The sequence below is a fragment of the Salmo trutta genome, chromosome 15 (genome assembly GCF_901001165.1).
Source record: "Salmo trutta chromosome 15, fSalTru1.1, whole genome shotgun sequence".
Taxonomy (NCBI): Eukaryota; Metazoa; Chordata; class Actinopteri; order Salmoniformes; family Salmonidae; genus Salmo; species Salmo trutta.
The window spans coordinates 52,510,927-52,527,433 of record NC_042971.1 but is presented as its reverse complement, the minus strand read 5'-3'; the positions used below and the strand labels follow the sequence as shown (position 1 = coordinate 52,527,433).

General features: G+C 47.1%; 1 protein-coding gene across 1 annotated transcript in view; it reads left to right on the top strand.

The window, feature by feature from the left end:
- The first annotated feature begins 447 nt into the window (after positions 1-447).
- Positions 448-16,507, top strand: part of LOC115148336 (protein transport protein Sec31A-like) — a 43,453-nt gene continuing 27,393 nt past the window's right edge. Inside the window, 17 exon segments of the mRNA XM_029690258.1 lie at positions 448-649; positions 2,251-2,330; positions 2,633-2,756; positions 3,061-3,259; positions 3,514-3,609; positions 4,157-4,297; positions 5,620-5,762; positions 12,220-12,319; positions 12,510-12,671; positions 12,894-13,040; positions 13,255-13,485; positions 13,605-13,679; positions 13,813-13,854; positions 14,629-15,114; positions 15,157-15,504; positions 15,961-16,039; positions 16,153-16,331. Coding sequence (XP_029546118.1) covers positions 2,252-2,330; positions 2,633-2,756; positions 3,061-3,259; positions 3,514-3,609; positions 4,157-4,297; positions 5,620-5,762; positions 12,220-12,319; positions 12,510-12,671; positions 12,894-13,040; positions 13,255-13,485; positions 13,605-13,679; positions 13,813-13,854; positions 14,629-15,114; positions 15,157-15,504; positions 15,961-16,039; positions 16,153-16,331 — 2,631 coding nt within the window. The 5' untranslated portion in view covers positions 448-649; position 2,251.

The window sequence follows — 16,507 nt, the reverse complement described above, 5'->3', positions numbered from 1 at the left end:
CCCACTTTTACATAGACACAAATACATGTTTTTTCCTGTACAGTGGTATCTATATTTTTACCTCTTAAGCTCTTTGACCACAGTAAATGGCAAGCAGCACTCCATATTATTCAGAGCCCCATGAAATAACACCATATATAGATTTTAAAAACCCTATTGAGTACTCCAACCCCACTTTTACATCGGCACTTAGAATACTTTTTGCTCTATAAGCCAATATAATATGTATTCAATATACAGTGATTTGCATTGGGGTTATTTATTTGACCTTGGAACATGTTTTAAAACCCACATTTAATGCAATTGGCACTTAAATATGAACAAATATTAGTCATTGTTTATGTTAAGACAAGAATTGTTCGTAAATCATCAATAATACAGGTTAATGACACTTATACTATTATGTGGGGGATTTTTCTTCTGAAAATGTCCGAAATTCCGTGACCCAGAAGTACTTTCTCAATGTTGCTGACGAGACACTGATTGGAGTTGGGACGCGGAATTTCAGTGAATCTGTAGCCCAGAGCTATTGCCTTCTCGCTAATAATAATACAATAAGAAAAGGGATCAAACGCATGATCACAGTATTTGTCGTCTGTCTGTACTGTATATGTGTGCTCATGTTATAAGAGCGAACAGAATTTAGAAGGTAAGCACTTTTGGCTTTAGCTAACGTTAGGTGCGGGTGGGTAGAATTTGTGGAACGTTCCAATAGGAATCTGTTCCAAAAGCTTCGTAGACAAGGTTGTATAGCGGCAGATTAAGATGCCGGGTAGGGAGTGGGCTTTTTAATACATTTTTCACTCACCACGTTTATTCCGAAAAATGTCTGTCCTCACTCTGGTAGCCTATGTACAAACATTAAGAATAAGCTACGTGGTGAGTTGATCATGCTACTTTGTACTTTACGAAGTTTTTGGGACAGATTCCTGTTGGAACGTTCCACAAATTATACACGGCCGCTAGTTTGCAACTTGCTATTTTACTGTACTAGCTAGCAAACGTTACTGAGTTAAGTGATCGGTTTGATCAGAAACCACTGCTATTTGCAGCTGTTTTCTGTTGATGATCAGTTACTTGAGAAGGAGACCAAGTCAAGACACCGGACAGGGTGGATTCAATTATCGTAAGGCAGCTTTATTAAGATACAAAGATATTTGGCATAGCGTGCACGGACTCGTTCTGTCACCTCTTAAGGAGACAGCAGAAGAGAGCCCCGAAACATTAGTGTGCATTGAATTTTGTACAGTGAGATGACGTAGGCTGACGTAGGCTGAGTCTAGTAGTTCTGTTCTCCTGACTGGTCGATGAGTGTTGAGGGCGGTCCCGTCCCCGACTAATGTCGACTTCTCATTGGCTCTTGACAGTGTTCTCTGTTCTTGAAACCCAGCCCTCAGGGATGTGTGTGTGTGTGTCACGAGTCTACTCAGCCTACACTACTTCTAGCTTATCTTCATGTGTGTACCCGAGAGTCAGACACCCAAGGACAGTGCCTGTTTTTATGCTACAGTTAGGACAGTTTCTGCTACCAGCCCCTCCCGTACACCTGTCCTTGAGCGGCCCCACAACCAGGCATTGTGTGTGTGTGTGGGTGGTTAGGATTAACTGTTCTCCAAGATGTTATCTTGGTATAATGATTGTGTAAGGTTACTGGCAGTGTTTAGGCAATATCGCATTAGTATTAAGAGACATGAAGAATATATTCATTACATTTCTTTGCTTACAAACGCTGCTGTCAAAACCATTGTCCCACTGAAAGGTACCTACGCATGTATAGCGTTATCTGCGTAGCTTCTTATCATAGCTAGCAGAGCAACTAGCCAACAAGGAACTTTGCTGCACAACCAATTGCCTGTGAATGTCCATTGAATGGACTTGGCTATCTAGCCAGTGCTATTGAAATAATCTAATGGTGACGACACGAACAACATTACAAATGTCTGTCGTTTCATTTTAATGGACCTTTGCCCTACCCAACCTATTTACAGCCATACAAAACTATACCCAGTTCAGATACACAATATCCACTCCTTTTATTCTGTATTTGTGCTCATCGTGAATTGTCATAGACATCAGCCAGATGTTAGCCTACACATCTGCCTCTGTGAGAAGGAGAGGAGATGAGGATCTTCAAGACAATGTCATTGTCTATTGTCAGCCATTCTTTCTGTGTGCTAAAAACGTTTTCCATTATTTTTCTTTCTACTGGCTAAAAGCTTGTTTGTGGTGTTTTTGTTTTCTCCCCATCAGGATGAAGCTCAAAGAGATCAACCGCACAGCCATCCAGAGCTGGAGCCCAGCACAGCACCACCCTGTGTACCTGGCAGCAGGTGTGTTTTCCTGTCTTATACATTTCACTGTCCATCTCTGGCATGTACATGCTGTACTGACAGGGGTTATGCAAATAATACTTACTGTGCTAACTGTAATCAGCCAGCAGATGTTTTTGTGGTTTAAGCGTAGCCATGAGGTACATAATGAAAGGTTGTTGAATATCCTTGAAATGAACAAAACTGACTTTGACTTTCAACTGACATGTTGAATATTTGTTGTCTGAACAGATTTCCAGTTAGTGTGACAGTCTACCTGGTCAGGTATTGCTAACCTCTCACCTGTCTACCTGTGTGTCCAGGTACGTCAGCCCAGCAGCTGGATGCCTCCTTCAGTACCACTGCCTCTCTGGAGATCTTTGAGCTGGACCTGGCTGAGCCTTCTCTGGACATGAAGCTCCGCGGAGCATACTCCTCCTCTCACGGGTAAGGAAACCCTAGCACTAGCCTTAACGCTAACCCCATCAGAGGTCTCTGACCTCCTCCCAATAGGCTGTCTCATCATTGTTGGTGATGAGGCCTACCACTGTTGTGTCGTCAGAAAACGTAATGATGTTGTTGGAGTTGTGCTTGGTCACGCAGTCGTGGGTGAACAGGGAGTACAGGAGGGGACTAAGCACACACCCCTGAGGGGCCTCACTGTCATAAACAACTCCTGGCTAGATTTTGAAAACATCTGTCTTTGTAACTCTTCGTCATAGCTAAGACTGCTCTTATCTCTCTCCACCAGATACCACAGGCTGGCGTGGGGTCCCCACGGCATGGATGAAGAGGGTCTCCCGTCCGGAGTGCTCATTGCAGGGGGCGAGAATGGTGATGTCATCTTGTACGACCCGGCCAAGATCATTGCTGGAGACAGTGACGTTGTCATCGCTCAGAGCAACAAACACATTGGGCCGGTCAGAGCCCTTGAAGTCCACTCCTTCCAGGTACACCTAACTAACTGGAACTATGCTTTCACTAATCTGTGGAGTGAGCTTTGGCTTTATGCTGTGCATAGTACTCACATTTTGTTTCCAATATCTCTAAGAGAACACTCGAGAACTTCTCACTTTTGTTTTGGTCTACTGACCTTTTTTGACTGGTCTACCAACCTTGTCAAGTGTCTCTCATTGTGTTTGTTATTGTGCTTGCAGTGTCACCCCATGTTAGCTAGTGATAATGCATTACTTCCCTTACCCAGACCAACCTGGTGGCTTCAGGAGGTAACGAATCAGAGATCTACATCTGGGACTTGAACAACTTTGGCTCCCTGATGACACCAGGCCCTAAAACGCAGGTAAGACCTGGTTAAGAAATAAATATGTTTTGAAATTGAATCTTCAGAGTAGGGTTGTCACATTACCAGTATTGCGATAATCAGAGGTGTCGTGGCAAGGAAACAAAATATGAAGCGGACAAAATGTCCTGAGGAAAACAGTCCTGATGTTGGAAACAAGCAGCCTGATGTTGTCACCCATTACATTTACGTCATTCAGCAGAAGCTCTTATCCAGAGTGACTTCCAGTAGTGAGTGCATACATCTTCATATTTGTTTGTACTGGTCCCCCGTGGGAATCAAATCGAACCCACAACTCTGGCGTTGCAGATGCCATGCTTTACGAACTGAGCCACCCAGAATTACATGTACAGTAGGTATTTTAACCAAAGAGTTTAGTCTGCTTTGTGTTTTCCTTTGCCATGGAAAATCAGGTATTGTAGTATCGTGGTATTGGTATCGGGACAACCCTACTTCAGAATGCTACCCATTTCATTTTTCATGGCTTATCGATGAGGATTTATGGAGTAGAGGAATATTCAAGTGAGCAGATTGTTTGTTATTTCAGCCACTGGAGGACATCAGCTGTGTCGCGTGGAACAGACAGATCCAACACATCCTGGCTTCAGCCAGCCCCAGTGGCCGCACCTCCATCTGGGACCTCCGCAAGAACGACCTCATCATCAAAGTCAGCGACCACAGCAACAGGGTCGGTAACGCACATCTGCTGTTTACTGCTCAATCTGACACTTATGAACCCAGCAACAGGGTACGCAGCAACACACGTTTGTCTGTGTCTGCTGTTAAAGCCACAGCAACATGGTACATTCTAAGCATGTCTGGTTATCTTCTGTCTGCTGTTAACCTCCCTGGGCGAGGTGGGACGCTACCTAGTCAACAGCCAGTGGAATCGCGTGGCACGAAATACAAATACCTCAAAAATGCTATAACTTAAATTTCTCAAACATATTACTATTTTACACCATTTTAAAGACAAGACTCTCGTTAATCTAACCACATTGTCCGATTTCAAAAAGGCTTTACAGCGAAAGCAAAACATTAGATTATGTCAGGAGAGTAACCTGCCAAAAATAATTACACAGCCATTTTCAAAGCAAGCATATATGTCACAAAAACCAAAACCACAGCTAAATGCAGCACTAACCTTTGATGATCTTCATCAGATGACACTCCTAGGACATTATGCTATACAATACATAAATGTTTTGTTCAATCAAGTTCATATTTATATCAAAAACCAGCTTTCTACATGAGCATGTGATGTTCAGAACTAGCATACGGAAGCCAATGGAAGCCTTAGAAAATGTCACGTTACAGCAGAGATGCTGTATTTTCGATAGAGATGCAACTGAAGAACAACAAATTGTCAGACGGGGCACTTCCTGTATGGAATCTTCTCAGGTTTTGGCCTGCCATATGAGTTCTGTTATACTCACAGACACCATTCAAACAGTTTTAGAAACTTTAGAGTGTTTTCTATCCAAATCTACTAATTATATGCATATTCTCGTTTCAGGGCAAGAGTAGTAACCAGTTTAAATCGGGTACGTTTTTTATCCGGCCGTGCAAATACTGCCCCCTAGCCCCAACAGGTTAAAGGCTTATTAGTCTGTCACTTTCATCTCCAGTTGAAACGTGTTTTCCCTGGCCTGCAGCATTCTGTAAACTGTGTGGGTGAATAATTCCCTGCTCCTTCAGTCAGAAGATTGGCAAATGGAACTGCCACTGAGTTGTTTTGAATTCTGTGGTAAACCTCCCTAAAACTAATAACAATGGAAGGTACAGGTTGCGCCTTCAGTTGTTTTGGGATGATAACTCTTACGTTATTTTCCTTTGACAGACACACTGATTTGGCAACCGTATAGGCCTGAGGAATTTGACATGAATGTTACTTAGTACAAACATAGTATTAATACCATGTGACAGATGGGCGGAGAGAACCTCACATTCATTATAATGACGAAATGAATAGGTAAACAAGAATAGGGTAATAAGAGTGTGTGTGTTCAGATGCACTGCTCGGGGCTGGAGTGGAACCCAGAGGTAGCTACTCAGCTGGTGCTGGCCTCAGAGGATGACCGGATGCCAGTGATCCAGATCTGGGACCTGCGTTTCACCACCTCCCCTCTCAAAGTCCTGGAGAACCACACACGGTAAATTATCACTTCAAATTAATCTCGTATCCAGTCTTGAAAAAGTAATATGTTAAAAGTTGAAACGATGACTGACTGTACAAATCAAATGTTATTTTTCACATGCTCCGAATACAACCCGGCGTAGACCTTACAGTGAAATGCTTGCTTACGAGCCCTTAACTTCTATGGGCTACGTCCACCTGCGGGACACAGCCAGTGAAATATCAGGGCGGCAAATTCAAAACAACAAAATGTCATAATTCAAATTTCTCAAACATACAACTATTTTACACCATTTTAAAGATACACCTCTCCTTAATCCAACCACATTGTCCGATTTCAAAAAGGCTTTACGGCGAAAGCATAAAGTTAGATTATGTTAGGACAGTGCCAACACAAGAAAACCCACACAGCCATTTTCCAAGCAGGAGAGGGGTCACAAAAACCAGAAATACAGCTAAAATTAAGCACTAACCTTTGATGATCTTCATCAGATGACACTCCTAGGACTCATTGTTACACAATACATGTATGTTTTGTTCGATAAAGTTCATATTTATATCCAAAAACCCCATTTTACATTGGCGCGTGATGTTCAGAAAATATTTTGCCTCCAAAACTGCCGGTGAATCAGCACAACAATTTACAAAAATACTCATCATAAACGTTGATAAAATATTAAACTGTTATTCAAAGAATTATAGATAAACATCTCCTTAATGCAACCGCTGTGACAGATTTCAAAAAAGCTTCACAGGGAAAGCACACTTTGCAATAATCTGAGCACGGCACTCAGAAAAATACATCAGGCAATACAGATACCCGCCATTTTGGAGTCATCTAAAATCATAAATAGCATTATAAATATTCACTTTGATGATCTTCATCAGAAGGCACTTTCAGGAATCCCAGGTCCACAATAAATGTTGTTTTGTTCGAAAAAAAGTCCATCATTTATGCCCAAATACCTCCTTGTTGTTTGCGCGTTCAGTAAGCTACTCCAAATGTAGGAAGCACGACGAAAAGTAAAAAAAAAGTTATATTTACGTTCGTAGAAACATGTCAAACGTTGTATAGCATCAATCTTTAGGGCCTTTTTAACATAAAACTTCAATAATATTCCAACCGGACGATTCCAATGTCTTGAAAAACGTTATGGAACACAGCTACCTCATCACGTGAATGCGCGCCAATGAACTCATGTAATTTTCTGAGTCACCAACTTCCCGGCCTTTTTGTTCGCTCTCTGTTCACTGCAAAAGCCTGAAACAAGGTTCTAAAGACTGTTGACATCTAGTGGAAGCCTTAGGAAGTGCAAAATGAACCCTAAGTCACTGTGTGTTAGATAGACAATGACTTGAAAAGACTACAAGCATCAGATTTCCCACTTCCTGGTTGGATTTTTCTCAGGTTTTTGCCTGCCATATGAGTTCTGTTATACTCACAGACAACATTCAAACAGTTTTAAAAACTTCAGAGTGTTTTCTATCCAAATCTACTAATAATATGCAAATATTTGACTCTGGGCCCGAGTATTAGGCAGTTTACTCTGGGCACGCTTTTCATCTGAAATCGAAAATACTGCCCCCTATACCTTAAAAAGTTAACCAACAATGCAGTTAAGAAAAAAGTGTTAAAGTATTTACTAAAATAAACTAAAGTAAAAAAAATAAGAAAAATAATTAGTTAAGGAGCAACAATAAAATAACACTAGTGAGGCTATATACAGGGTGTTACAGTACAGAGTCAATGTGGAGGCTATATACAGGGGGTTACGGTACAGAGTCAATGTGGAGGCTATATACAGGGTGTTATGGTACAGAGTCAATGTGGAGGCTATATACAGCGGGTTACGGTACAGAGTCAATGTGGAGGCTATATACAGGGGGTTACAGTACAGAGTCAATGTGGAGGCTATATACAGGGGGTACCGGTACAGAGTCAATGTGGAGGCTATATACAAGGGGTTACGGTACAGAGTCAATGTGGAGGCTATATACAGGGGGTTACGGTACAGAGTCAATGTGGAGGCTATATACAGGGTGTACCGGTACAGAGTCAATGTGTAGGGGCACCGGTTAGTCGAGGTAATTGAGGTGATATGGACATGTAGGTAGAAGTAAAGTGACTATGCATAGATAATAAACAAGAGAGTAGCAGCAGCCTAAAAATGGGGGTGGGGGGGGACAATGCAAATTGTCCGGGTAGACATTTGATTAGCTGTTCAGGAGTCTTATGTCTCGGGGGTAGAAGCTGTTAAGAAGCCTTTTGGACCTAGACTTGGCGCTCCGGTACCGCTTTCTGTACAGTAGCAGAGAGAACAGTCTATGGCTAGGGTGGCTGGAGTCCTCTGACACCGCCTGGTATAGAGGTCCTGGATGGCAGCTTGATCCCAGTGATGTACTGATCCGTACGCACTACCCTCTGTAGTGCCTTGCGGTCGGAGGCCAAGCAGTTGCCATACCAGGCGGTGATGCAACCAGTCAGGATGATCTCGATGAAGCAGCTGTCAAACTTTTTGAGGATTTGAGGACCTATGCCAAATCTTTTCAGTCTCCTGAAGGGGAATGGGTTTTGTCATGCCCTCTTCACAACTGTCTTGGTGTGTTTGGACCATGACAGTTCGCTGGTGATGTGGACACCAAGAAACTTGAAGCTCTCAACCTGCTCCACTACACCGCTGTCGATGAGAATGGGGACGTGCTCGGTCCTCTTTTTCCTGTATTCCACAATCATCTCCTTTGTCGTAATCACGTTGAGGGAGAGGTTGTTATCCTGGCACCACACTGCCAGGTCTCTGACCGCCTCCCTACAGGCTGTCTCATCGTTGTCGGTGTTCAGGCCTACCACTGTTGTGTCATTGGTAAACTTAATGATGGTGTTGGAGTCATGCTTGGCCATGCAGTCATGGGTGAACAGGGAGTACAGGAGGGGACTGAGCACGCACCCCTGAGTGTCACGCCCTGACCAGGTGAACTCTGCTATTTTGGTCAGGGTGTGGCATTTCTATGCTTTATTTTCTATGTTTTGGTTATAGCCTTTCTTTGTGTTTTATTTCTATGTTGGGCTCGGGGTGATTTCCCAATCAGACAGCTGTCGCTTGTGAAGTCTGATTGGGAATCACATTTAAGTTCCTTTTCCCCCCACGATGTTTGTGGGTTGTTGTCTCGTTATTTGAGCACGTAACGTATTGGCAGTTTTTCCTTGATTTTGTGTACATGTTTAATTCTAGTGTGTTAAATAAACATGTATTCGCTCCCAGCTGCGTTTTGGTCCGCTTCCTCGTCTCCCGACGACAATCGTTACAGAACAACCCACCGAACCAGGACCAAGCAGCGGGAGGAAAAGGAGCGCCAGAGATGGGCTCGCGAGGGAAAGGAGTTCTGGACCTGGGAGGAGATCATGTCGGGGAAAGGACCCTGGCGGACGGACTCCCAGGTCGAGGAGGAAAAGCCAGCCGGTAGACGGAGTCGCAGGCGGCGGTCGAGGAGGCCCGGAAAACAGCCCCAAGAAATTTTTTTGGGGGGGCTAATGGGGTGGTCCGGAAGGGCAGAGGAAGAGCCCAGACCACTGCTCTCGTGGGGGATGACGGCGGAGGAAGAGAAGGAGATGAGGCGTTTGATTGAGGACCTGCAGAGGGAAGATCTGGAGGAGGAGCCATGGTATGCTGAGTTGCGTGCTGTGTCGCCAGTGCGCCCGCACAGCCCGGTGCGTCCGGTGGACATGCCCAGCACATGCCGTGCTAGGATGGGCATCCAGCCAGGACGAGTGGCTAAACCGGCTCCACGCTTCAGGTCACCAGTGCGTGTTCACAGTCCTGTCTGGCCCGTTCCTGTTCCCCGCACCAAGCCCACGGTGCGTGTCCCCAGTCCTGTCCGGCCCGTCCCTGCTCCCCGCACCAAGCCATGGTATGCAGAGTTGCGCGCTGTGTCGCCAGTGCGCCCGCACAGCCCAGTGCGTCCGGTGGACATGCCCAGCACATGCCGTGCTAGGATGGGCATCCAGCCAGGACGAGTGGCTAAACCGGCTCCACGCTTCAGGTCACCAGTACGTGTTCACAGTCCTGTCTGGCCCGTCCCTGCTCCCCGCACCAGGTTAGTGGTGCGTGTCCCCAGTCCTGTCCGGCCCGTCCCTGCTCCCCGCACCAGGTTAGTGGTGCGTGTCCCCAGTCCTGTCCGGCCCGTCCCTGCTCCCCGCACCAGGTTAGTGGTGCGTGTCCCCAGTCCTGTCTGGCCCGTCCCTGCTCCCCGCACCAAGTCAGTGGTGCGTGTCCCCAGTCCGGTCCGGCCCGTCCCTGCTCCCCGCACCAAGTCAGTGGTGCGTGTCCCCAGTCCTGTCCGGCCCGTCCCTGCTCCCCGCACCAGGTTAGTGGTGCGTGTCCCCAGTCCTGTCCGGCCCGTCCCTGCTCCCCGCACCAGGTTAGTGGTGCGTGTCCCCAGTCCTGTCCGGCCCGTCCCTGCTCCCCGCACCAGGTTAGTGGTGCGTGTCCCCAGTCCGGCCCGGCCCGTCCCTGCTCCCCGCACCAGGTTAGTGGTGCGTGTCTCCAGTCCTGTCCGGCCCGTCCCTGCTCCCCGCACCAGGTTAGTGGTGCGTGTCCCCAGTCCTGTCCGGCCCATCCCTGTTCCCCGCACCAAGCCCACGGTGCGTGTCCACAGTCCTGTCCGGCCCGTCCCTGTTCCCCGCACCAAGCCCACGGTGCGTGTCCACAGTCCTGTCCGGCCCGTCCCTGTTCCCCGCACCAAGCCCACGGTGCGTGTCCACAGTCCTGTCCGGCCCGTTCCTGTTCCCCGCACCAAGCCCACGGTGCGTGTCCACAGTCCGGCACGGCCCGTGTCTGGTCCACCGGTGCCCAATCATGTTCCGGTCGACGGCTCCGCTCCGGAGCCTGAGCATGCCGCTCCACAGTGGTCCAGTCCGGGCCAGAGGGGTAGGGCTAGGGTGGAGGCAGGGGGAGAAACACGCCCGGGGCCAGAGCCTCCACCGAGGGTGAGGTGCCCACCCGGGTCCCCCCCGTAATAGACTTTAGTTTGGTGCGCCGGGAGTACGCACCGTTGGAGGGGGGGTACTGTCACGCCCTGACCAGGTGAACTCTGCTATTTTGGTCAGGGTGTGGCATTTCTATGCTTTATTTTCTATGTTTTGGTTATAGCCTTTCTTTGTGTTTTATTTCTATGTTGGGCTCGGGGGTGATTTCCCAATCAGACAGCTGTCGCTTGTGAAGTCTGATTGGGAATCACATTTAAGTTCCTTTTCCCCCCACGATGTTTGTGGGTTGGTGTCTCGTTATTTGAGCACGTAACGTATTGGCAGTTTTTCCTTGATTTTGTGTACATGTTTAATTCTAGTGTGTTAAATAAACATGTATTCGCTCCCAGCTGCGTTTTGGTCCGCATCCTCGTCTCCCGACGACAATCGTTACACTGAGGGGACCCGTGTTGAGGATCAGCATGGCAGAAGTGTTGTTACCTACCCTTACCACCTGGGGGACGGCCCGTAAGGAAGTCCAGGAACCAGTTGCAGAGGGAGGTGTTTAGTCCCAGTGTCCATAGCTTATTGATGAGCTTTGAGGGCACTATGGTGTTGAACGCTGAGCTGTAGTCAATTAATAGAATTCTCACGTAGGTGTTTCTTTTGTCCAGGTGGGAAAGGGCAGTGTGGGGTGCAATAGAGTTTGCATCAACTGTGGATCTGTTGGGGCGGTATGCAAATTGGAGTGGTTGTAGGGTTTCTGGGATAATGGTGTTGATGTGAGCCATGACCAGCCTTTCAAAGCACTTCATGGCCACAGATGTGAGTGCTACGGGTTGTTAGTCATTTAGGCAGGTTACCTTGGTGTTCTTGGGCACAGGGACTATCGTGGTCTGCTTGAAACATATCGGTATTACAGACTCGGTCAGGGACAGGTTGAAAATGTCAGTGAAGACACTTGCCAGTTGGTCAGCGCATGCTCACAGTATACGTACTGGTAATCCGTCTGGCTCTGCGGCCTTGTCAATGTTGACCTGTTTTAAAAGTCTTACATCGGCTACGGAGAGCGTGATGACACAGTCGTCCGGAATAGCTGATGCTCTCATGCATGCTTCAGTGTTGCTTGCCTCGACGCGAGCATAGAAGTAGTTTAGCTCGTCTGGTAGGCTTGTGTCACTGGGCAGCTCGCGGCTGTGCTTCCCTGTCCCAAAGTTTTGTATTGAAAGAAATAATGGAGCCAAAAACAACTTGTTGAAGGTGAGCTCTGTAAGACGGTCACCCAGCAGTCTGGCTGCGCTATGAATTATTCCTTGCTTGCTATAGAGATCTCTGGGAGATGGGGATGCCTGCTGAAAGTGGAGTGATCAGAACTCAATGATCTGGTGTGAAGGCTAACAAAAGAATGGCACAACGAAGACTGGTCAGAACTAATGCAATACAAGTGTTCAGTAGATCAAATGTAGTCTGATTTTAAAAAAGCCAATGAAATATCTGGTGTGTTCATCAGGGGCGTCCTGGCCATGGCCTGGAGTCTGGCTGACCCTGAGCTGCTACTGAGCTGTGGGAAAGACAACAGAATCCTTTGCTGGAACCCCAACACTGCAGAGGTCTCACACACATGCATACACATGCATTGATTCAATGACTGTGTTATTCTTGGTATGGACCCTAACTACAGAGTACAGTACACTGTTAATAAGTGTTATTACTGAGAGATACACAGCTTTATTTAACCAGAAATATGTTCCTGTCCTATCTATAGTCATCTTCTGATGTGAATCTGTTGCTAATCTCCAGGTGCTGTATGAGTTGCCTACCAGTACCCGGTGGTGCTTTGACATCCAGTGGTGTCCCAGGAACCCAGCGGTGCTGTCGGCAGCAGCCTTCGACGGACACATCAGCGTCTACTCCATCATGGGGGGCAGCAGCCAGGTTGTCAGCCAGACACAGGCAGACACAGTGGGTACTAGTTTCACACATTAACGCTGTTCAGGGTGGAAACTGGCCACCATGTTGGTTGGGGTTACAGACACGGTTTGCACTGACTCAGAGATTAACAGTGTTTAGAGTGGAAACTCTCTTCCATTTTGGCCCATTATTGGAGGCACTTGATATGAATGAATACCTAATCTGTATACATCCTTGGTTATTTTGCTGCTCTTTAGCCTGTCTCTGTTCCAGATCAGCATGTCGTTTGGCAACATGGATCCGTTTGGAATGGGCCAGACCCTGCCCCCCCTACAGCTTCCCCAAGCCTCCCCCTACACCATCACCCCCCTCAAAAAGCCCCCCAAGTGGATCCGCAGGCCCGTGGGGGCCTCCTTCGCTGTGAGTCACTATCTTTTCTGCCTTCATTACTTTGCTGTTTGTCAAGTCGTCTGCATGAATGTGTGATGTACATTGTTTTCCTTTTTGTGCTATTATCTGACCTCTTGGTGACGTTTAGTGCATGTTCCTCATTCTCTCACCTCTATAGAAATTGTATTGATAAGTTGAAATTGGACTAAGAAGTTATTCTCTTCCTGTTTCTCTCCCCCTCCAGTTTGGTGGTAAGCTCGTGTCGTTGGAGAACATTAAGCCCAGCCCCCAGCACCCTCAGCAGCCCACGGCCCATGTGGTTCACATCAGTCAGGTGATCACCGAGACGACCTTCCTGGAGCGCTCGGCCCAGCTGCAGGCCACGCTGGCTGCAGGCAGCTTCACTGACTTCTGCCAGGAGAAGATCGATGCTGCCCAAAACGAGTTCGACAAGACCGTCTGGTCCTTCTTGAAGGTAGGATGGGAACTCGGGAACTTTTCCTTATCGTCTAGAGTTAAAACACTAGTTGTCTCTTGCTGTACTGCAAAGTATTGCTGTGCTTTTACTTTACCAATGTTAAATTGTGTTCTCAGGTGAACTTGGAGAATGACGCTCGTGGAAAATACCTGGAGCTTTTGGGATACAAGAAGGAGGAGCTAGCAGCAAAGGTGAGGTTGGAAATGAACCGTCACTGAATGTCCTCAGGCCTTGTCTGTCTGTTGTCAGTCTGACCTGTCTGATCCTCATGCTGTCTGTCAGCCTTGTGTAACTCTGCTGTGGATGTTGGTTGTTTGTTTACAGATTGCAGCAGCATTAAATGGAAAACCTATTCAGCCCGAGGAGGTACTTCCTTTTTGTCTCTAGTGTGTGTGTGTGTGTGTGTGTGTGTGTGTGTGTGTGTGTGTGTGTGTGTGTGTGTGTGTGTGTGTGTGTGTGTGTGTGTGTGTGTGTGTGTGTGTGTGTAAGAAACGTATAATTCATTATTTTTGACAACACAGTGAGCAACAATTAGCTGAAATGTAGATAGCAATGCTAATAGAAATCAAATGCAAATGTATCTGCTCATTGACTCTCAATGTGTGTGAGTAGCTTTGTTGTCATTGCTCAAACAGGCAAGTGGTATGGGCAGTCAGAAACTGTCCAAAATGCCTCACTCTCTAGGTTTCACACTACAGTTGTTTATGTAACTATGGGAAGGAAGTAGGAAAAGGATGTCTGTCTTTTTCACACGCTTGGCAGTTCAAGTTAGGACAACTGAAAATTGTTGAGTTGCTTGCCTGACTTTTGTCATAGATCATCATTTAATATGATTTGGTGAACTTCATATTTCCATTGTAGCTTATATGTTTAATCTGTAAGATGATGCTATTTTCTCATCTGGTTCTTAATTATATTTTACTGCTAAAATTGAAGCTAAAGCATCTTTGGTGATTCTGACACTGCTTAACCTGGGCTCAAAGATAACGCTACTAATATCTCAATGGACACAATCAACTTTAATCATTGAACATTGTTAGGTTTCTAACATAATTCTGATGATTATTTATCTCAATCTAATGGCTCTCTCTGCTGAACTCTGAATCTGTCTCTCCTCTCCTGCTGTATGAATGTGTGCAGTCTGCTCCTGCTGCTGAACCTACCTCTGAACCTATCTCTGAACATGAGCCTGAGGTTGAACCTGAGCCAGAGGTAGTGCCTGAACCCAGTCCCGCTCCCCAGCTCAGTGCTGAAACCCCGGTTGAGCCTGAGGTCCTTCCTACCGTACCTGAGCCTGCTGCTATCGACCTTACCCCCGAACCTCCTCTTGAACCCGCTCTCCAGCCCAAACCCGAACCTAAGCCAGAGCTTGCCACCTCACCCTGCAGTGACCTTTCACCTCCTATGCCTGTCCTCCAATCTGAGCCTGTCCTTACTCTTGATCTCAGCGCTGAACCCCAGTTTCTTGCTCCTGTTGCTCTCCTGCCAGAGTCTGACCCTACTTTGGCCCCCCTCAGCTCTGGCCCCCCTCAGCTCTGGCCCCCACCGCTCTGGCCCCCACCGCTGACCTGCAGCAAGTATCTGTGTTTGACGTACAGCATGTATTCGAATTCGACCAGGCGGACCTAGCCTCTATCTGAGTTTGACCACTTTGGCCTAATGCCTCAGGTACAGCCCCAGCTACAGCCTGTACCTGACCTCACCAACCTGCAGCCAGTACCCAGCTTTGACCCAATGCCATCAGTCCCCACCCTGCAGCCTCTAGCCGACCCTGGACGACTCCGCTCTGCCGACCTCCCACCGGAAGATCCGTTTGACCTCATCACTGCTGCAAACCTCCAGCAAATAGCGGAACTGGACGTGACCAAGTCTCTGGAACCAGTGGAAGCAGAAGTGGACCTGACAGAGTCTCTGGAAGCAGAAGTGGACCTGACAAGGGATTTGGCCCTTGAGGCTGAAGCTGAGCCCAAGACCCAGGAAGAGATGCCAGTAGTAGAAGAGAGTACTCCGAAGGAGGTACCCTCTCCTCTCAACCCCTCTTCCCGTCAGTCCATCCCAGAGAAAAACCATGGCACATCATACTGTTACATCGCTAAACTGTAAACCTATGATATTGGTACTGCTACGTCATTATATTGCTACAGTTATGTTGAAACATTGCTTTCACATCGTCTCTCATCTATCACTATAATTGACCCAATTATTAGCCCCGTTTTCCTTCCACTTTACTTTCTCTCTGGGGTAGACTCACAGCTGTTTGTTTGGTTTTAATTTGCAGTCTAATGGTTATATGTAAAGCTCTCCGTGAGGTTACATGTATATAGTGGTATGGAATAACTTGTTTTCGAGTTGTTGTGCTGTAAGTCTCCCATTGGCATGATTTGCACAGCAGTTGGAATTGTACTCCTACTCCAGTGAAGGTACTGCTCTCGGTCAAAAAAACATGAATAAACTCCCTCTCTGGTCTGTCAGGAGGAGGCAGCACCAGTGGAAGCAGAGGCAGAGGCCAGCCTCCCTGAGGAAGCACCAGAACCAGCTCCAGTCCAAGAGGGTGTTAACCTCGGTGTCAGTTAAGGTAAAGATCCATCTGAATCTCTGTTTTGATTGTTCCCAGTTTAAGTTGACGATGTGCTTTTGTTGTGTGTTGTTGGTTTGTCCGGTCAGGCATGGACGGCCTGATCACCCAGGCCCTGCTGACCGGGGACTTCCAGGGCGCCATGGAACTCTGTCTCCATGACAACCGCATGGCCGACAGCATCATCTTAGCCATCGCGGGAGGGGCGGAGCTTCTGGAGAAAACACAGAGGAAGTACTTCACCAAGGCTCCCAGCAAGATCACCAAGGTAACTAACACCGTAACATAACGTGACATGCTGGTGTGAATGACCAATGCAACGGTGTTGTAGCGAGGTGCTTCCCACGGGGCAGCAGTTGCTTCACAGGGAAACTGGATCCCATGTCGCTGGTGGTAGCTAACGTGGGTCATTTTGTTCCATACGCAATTATATTTTGAATAGGA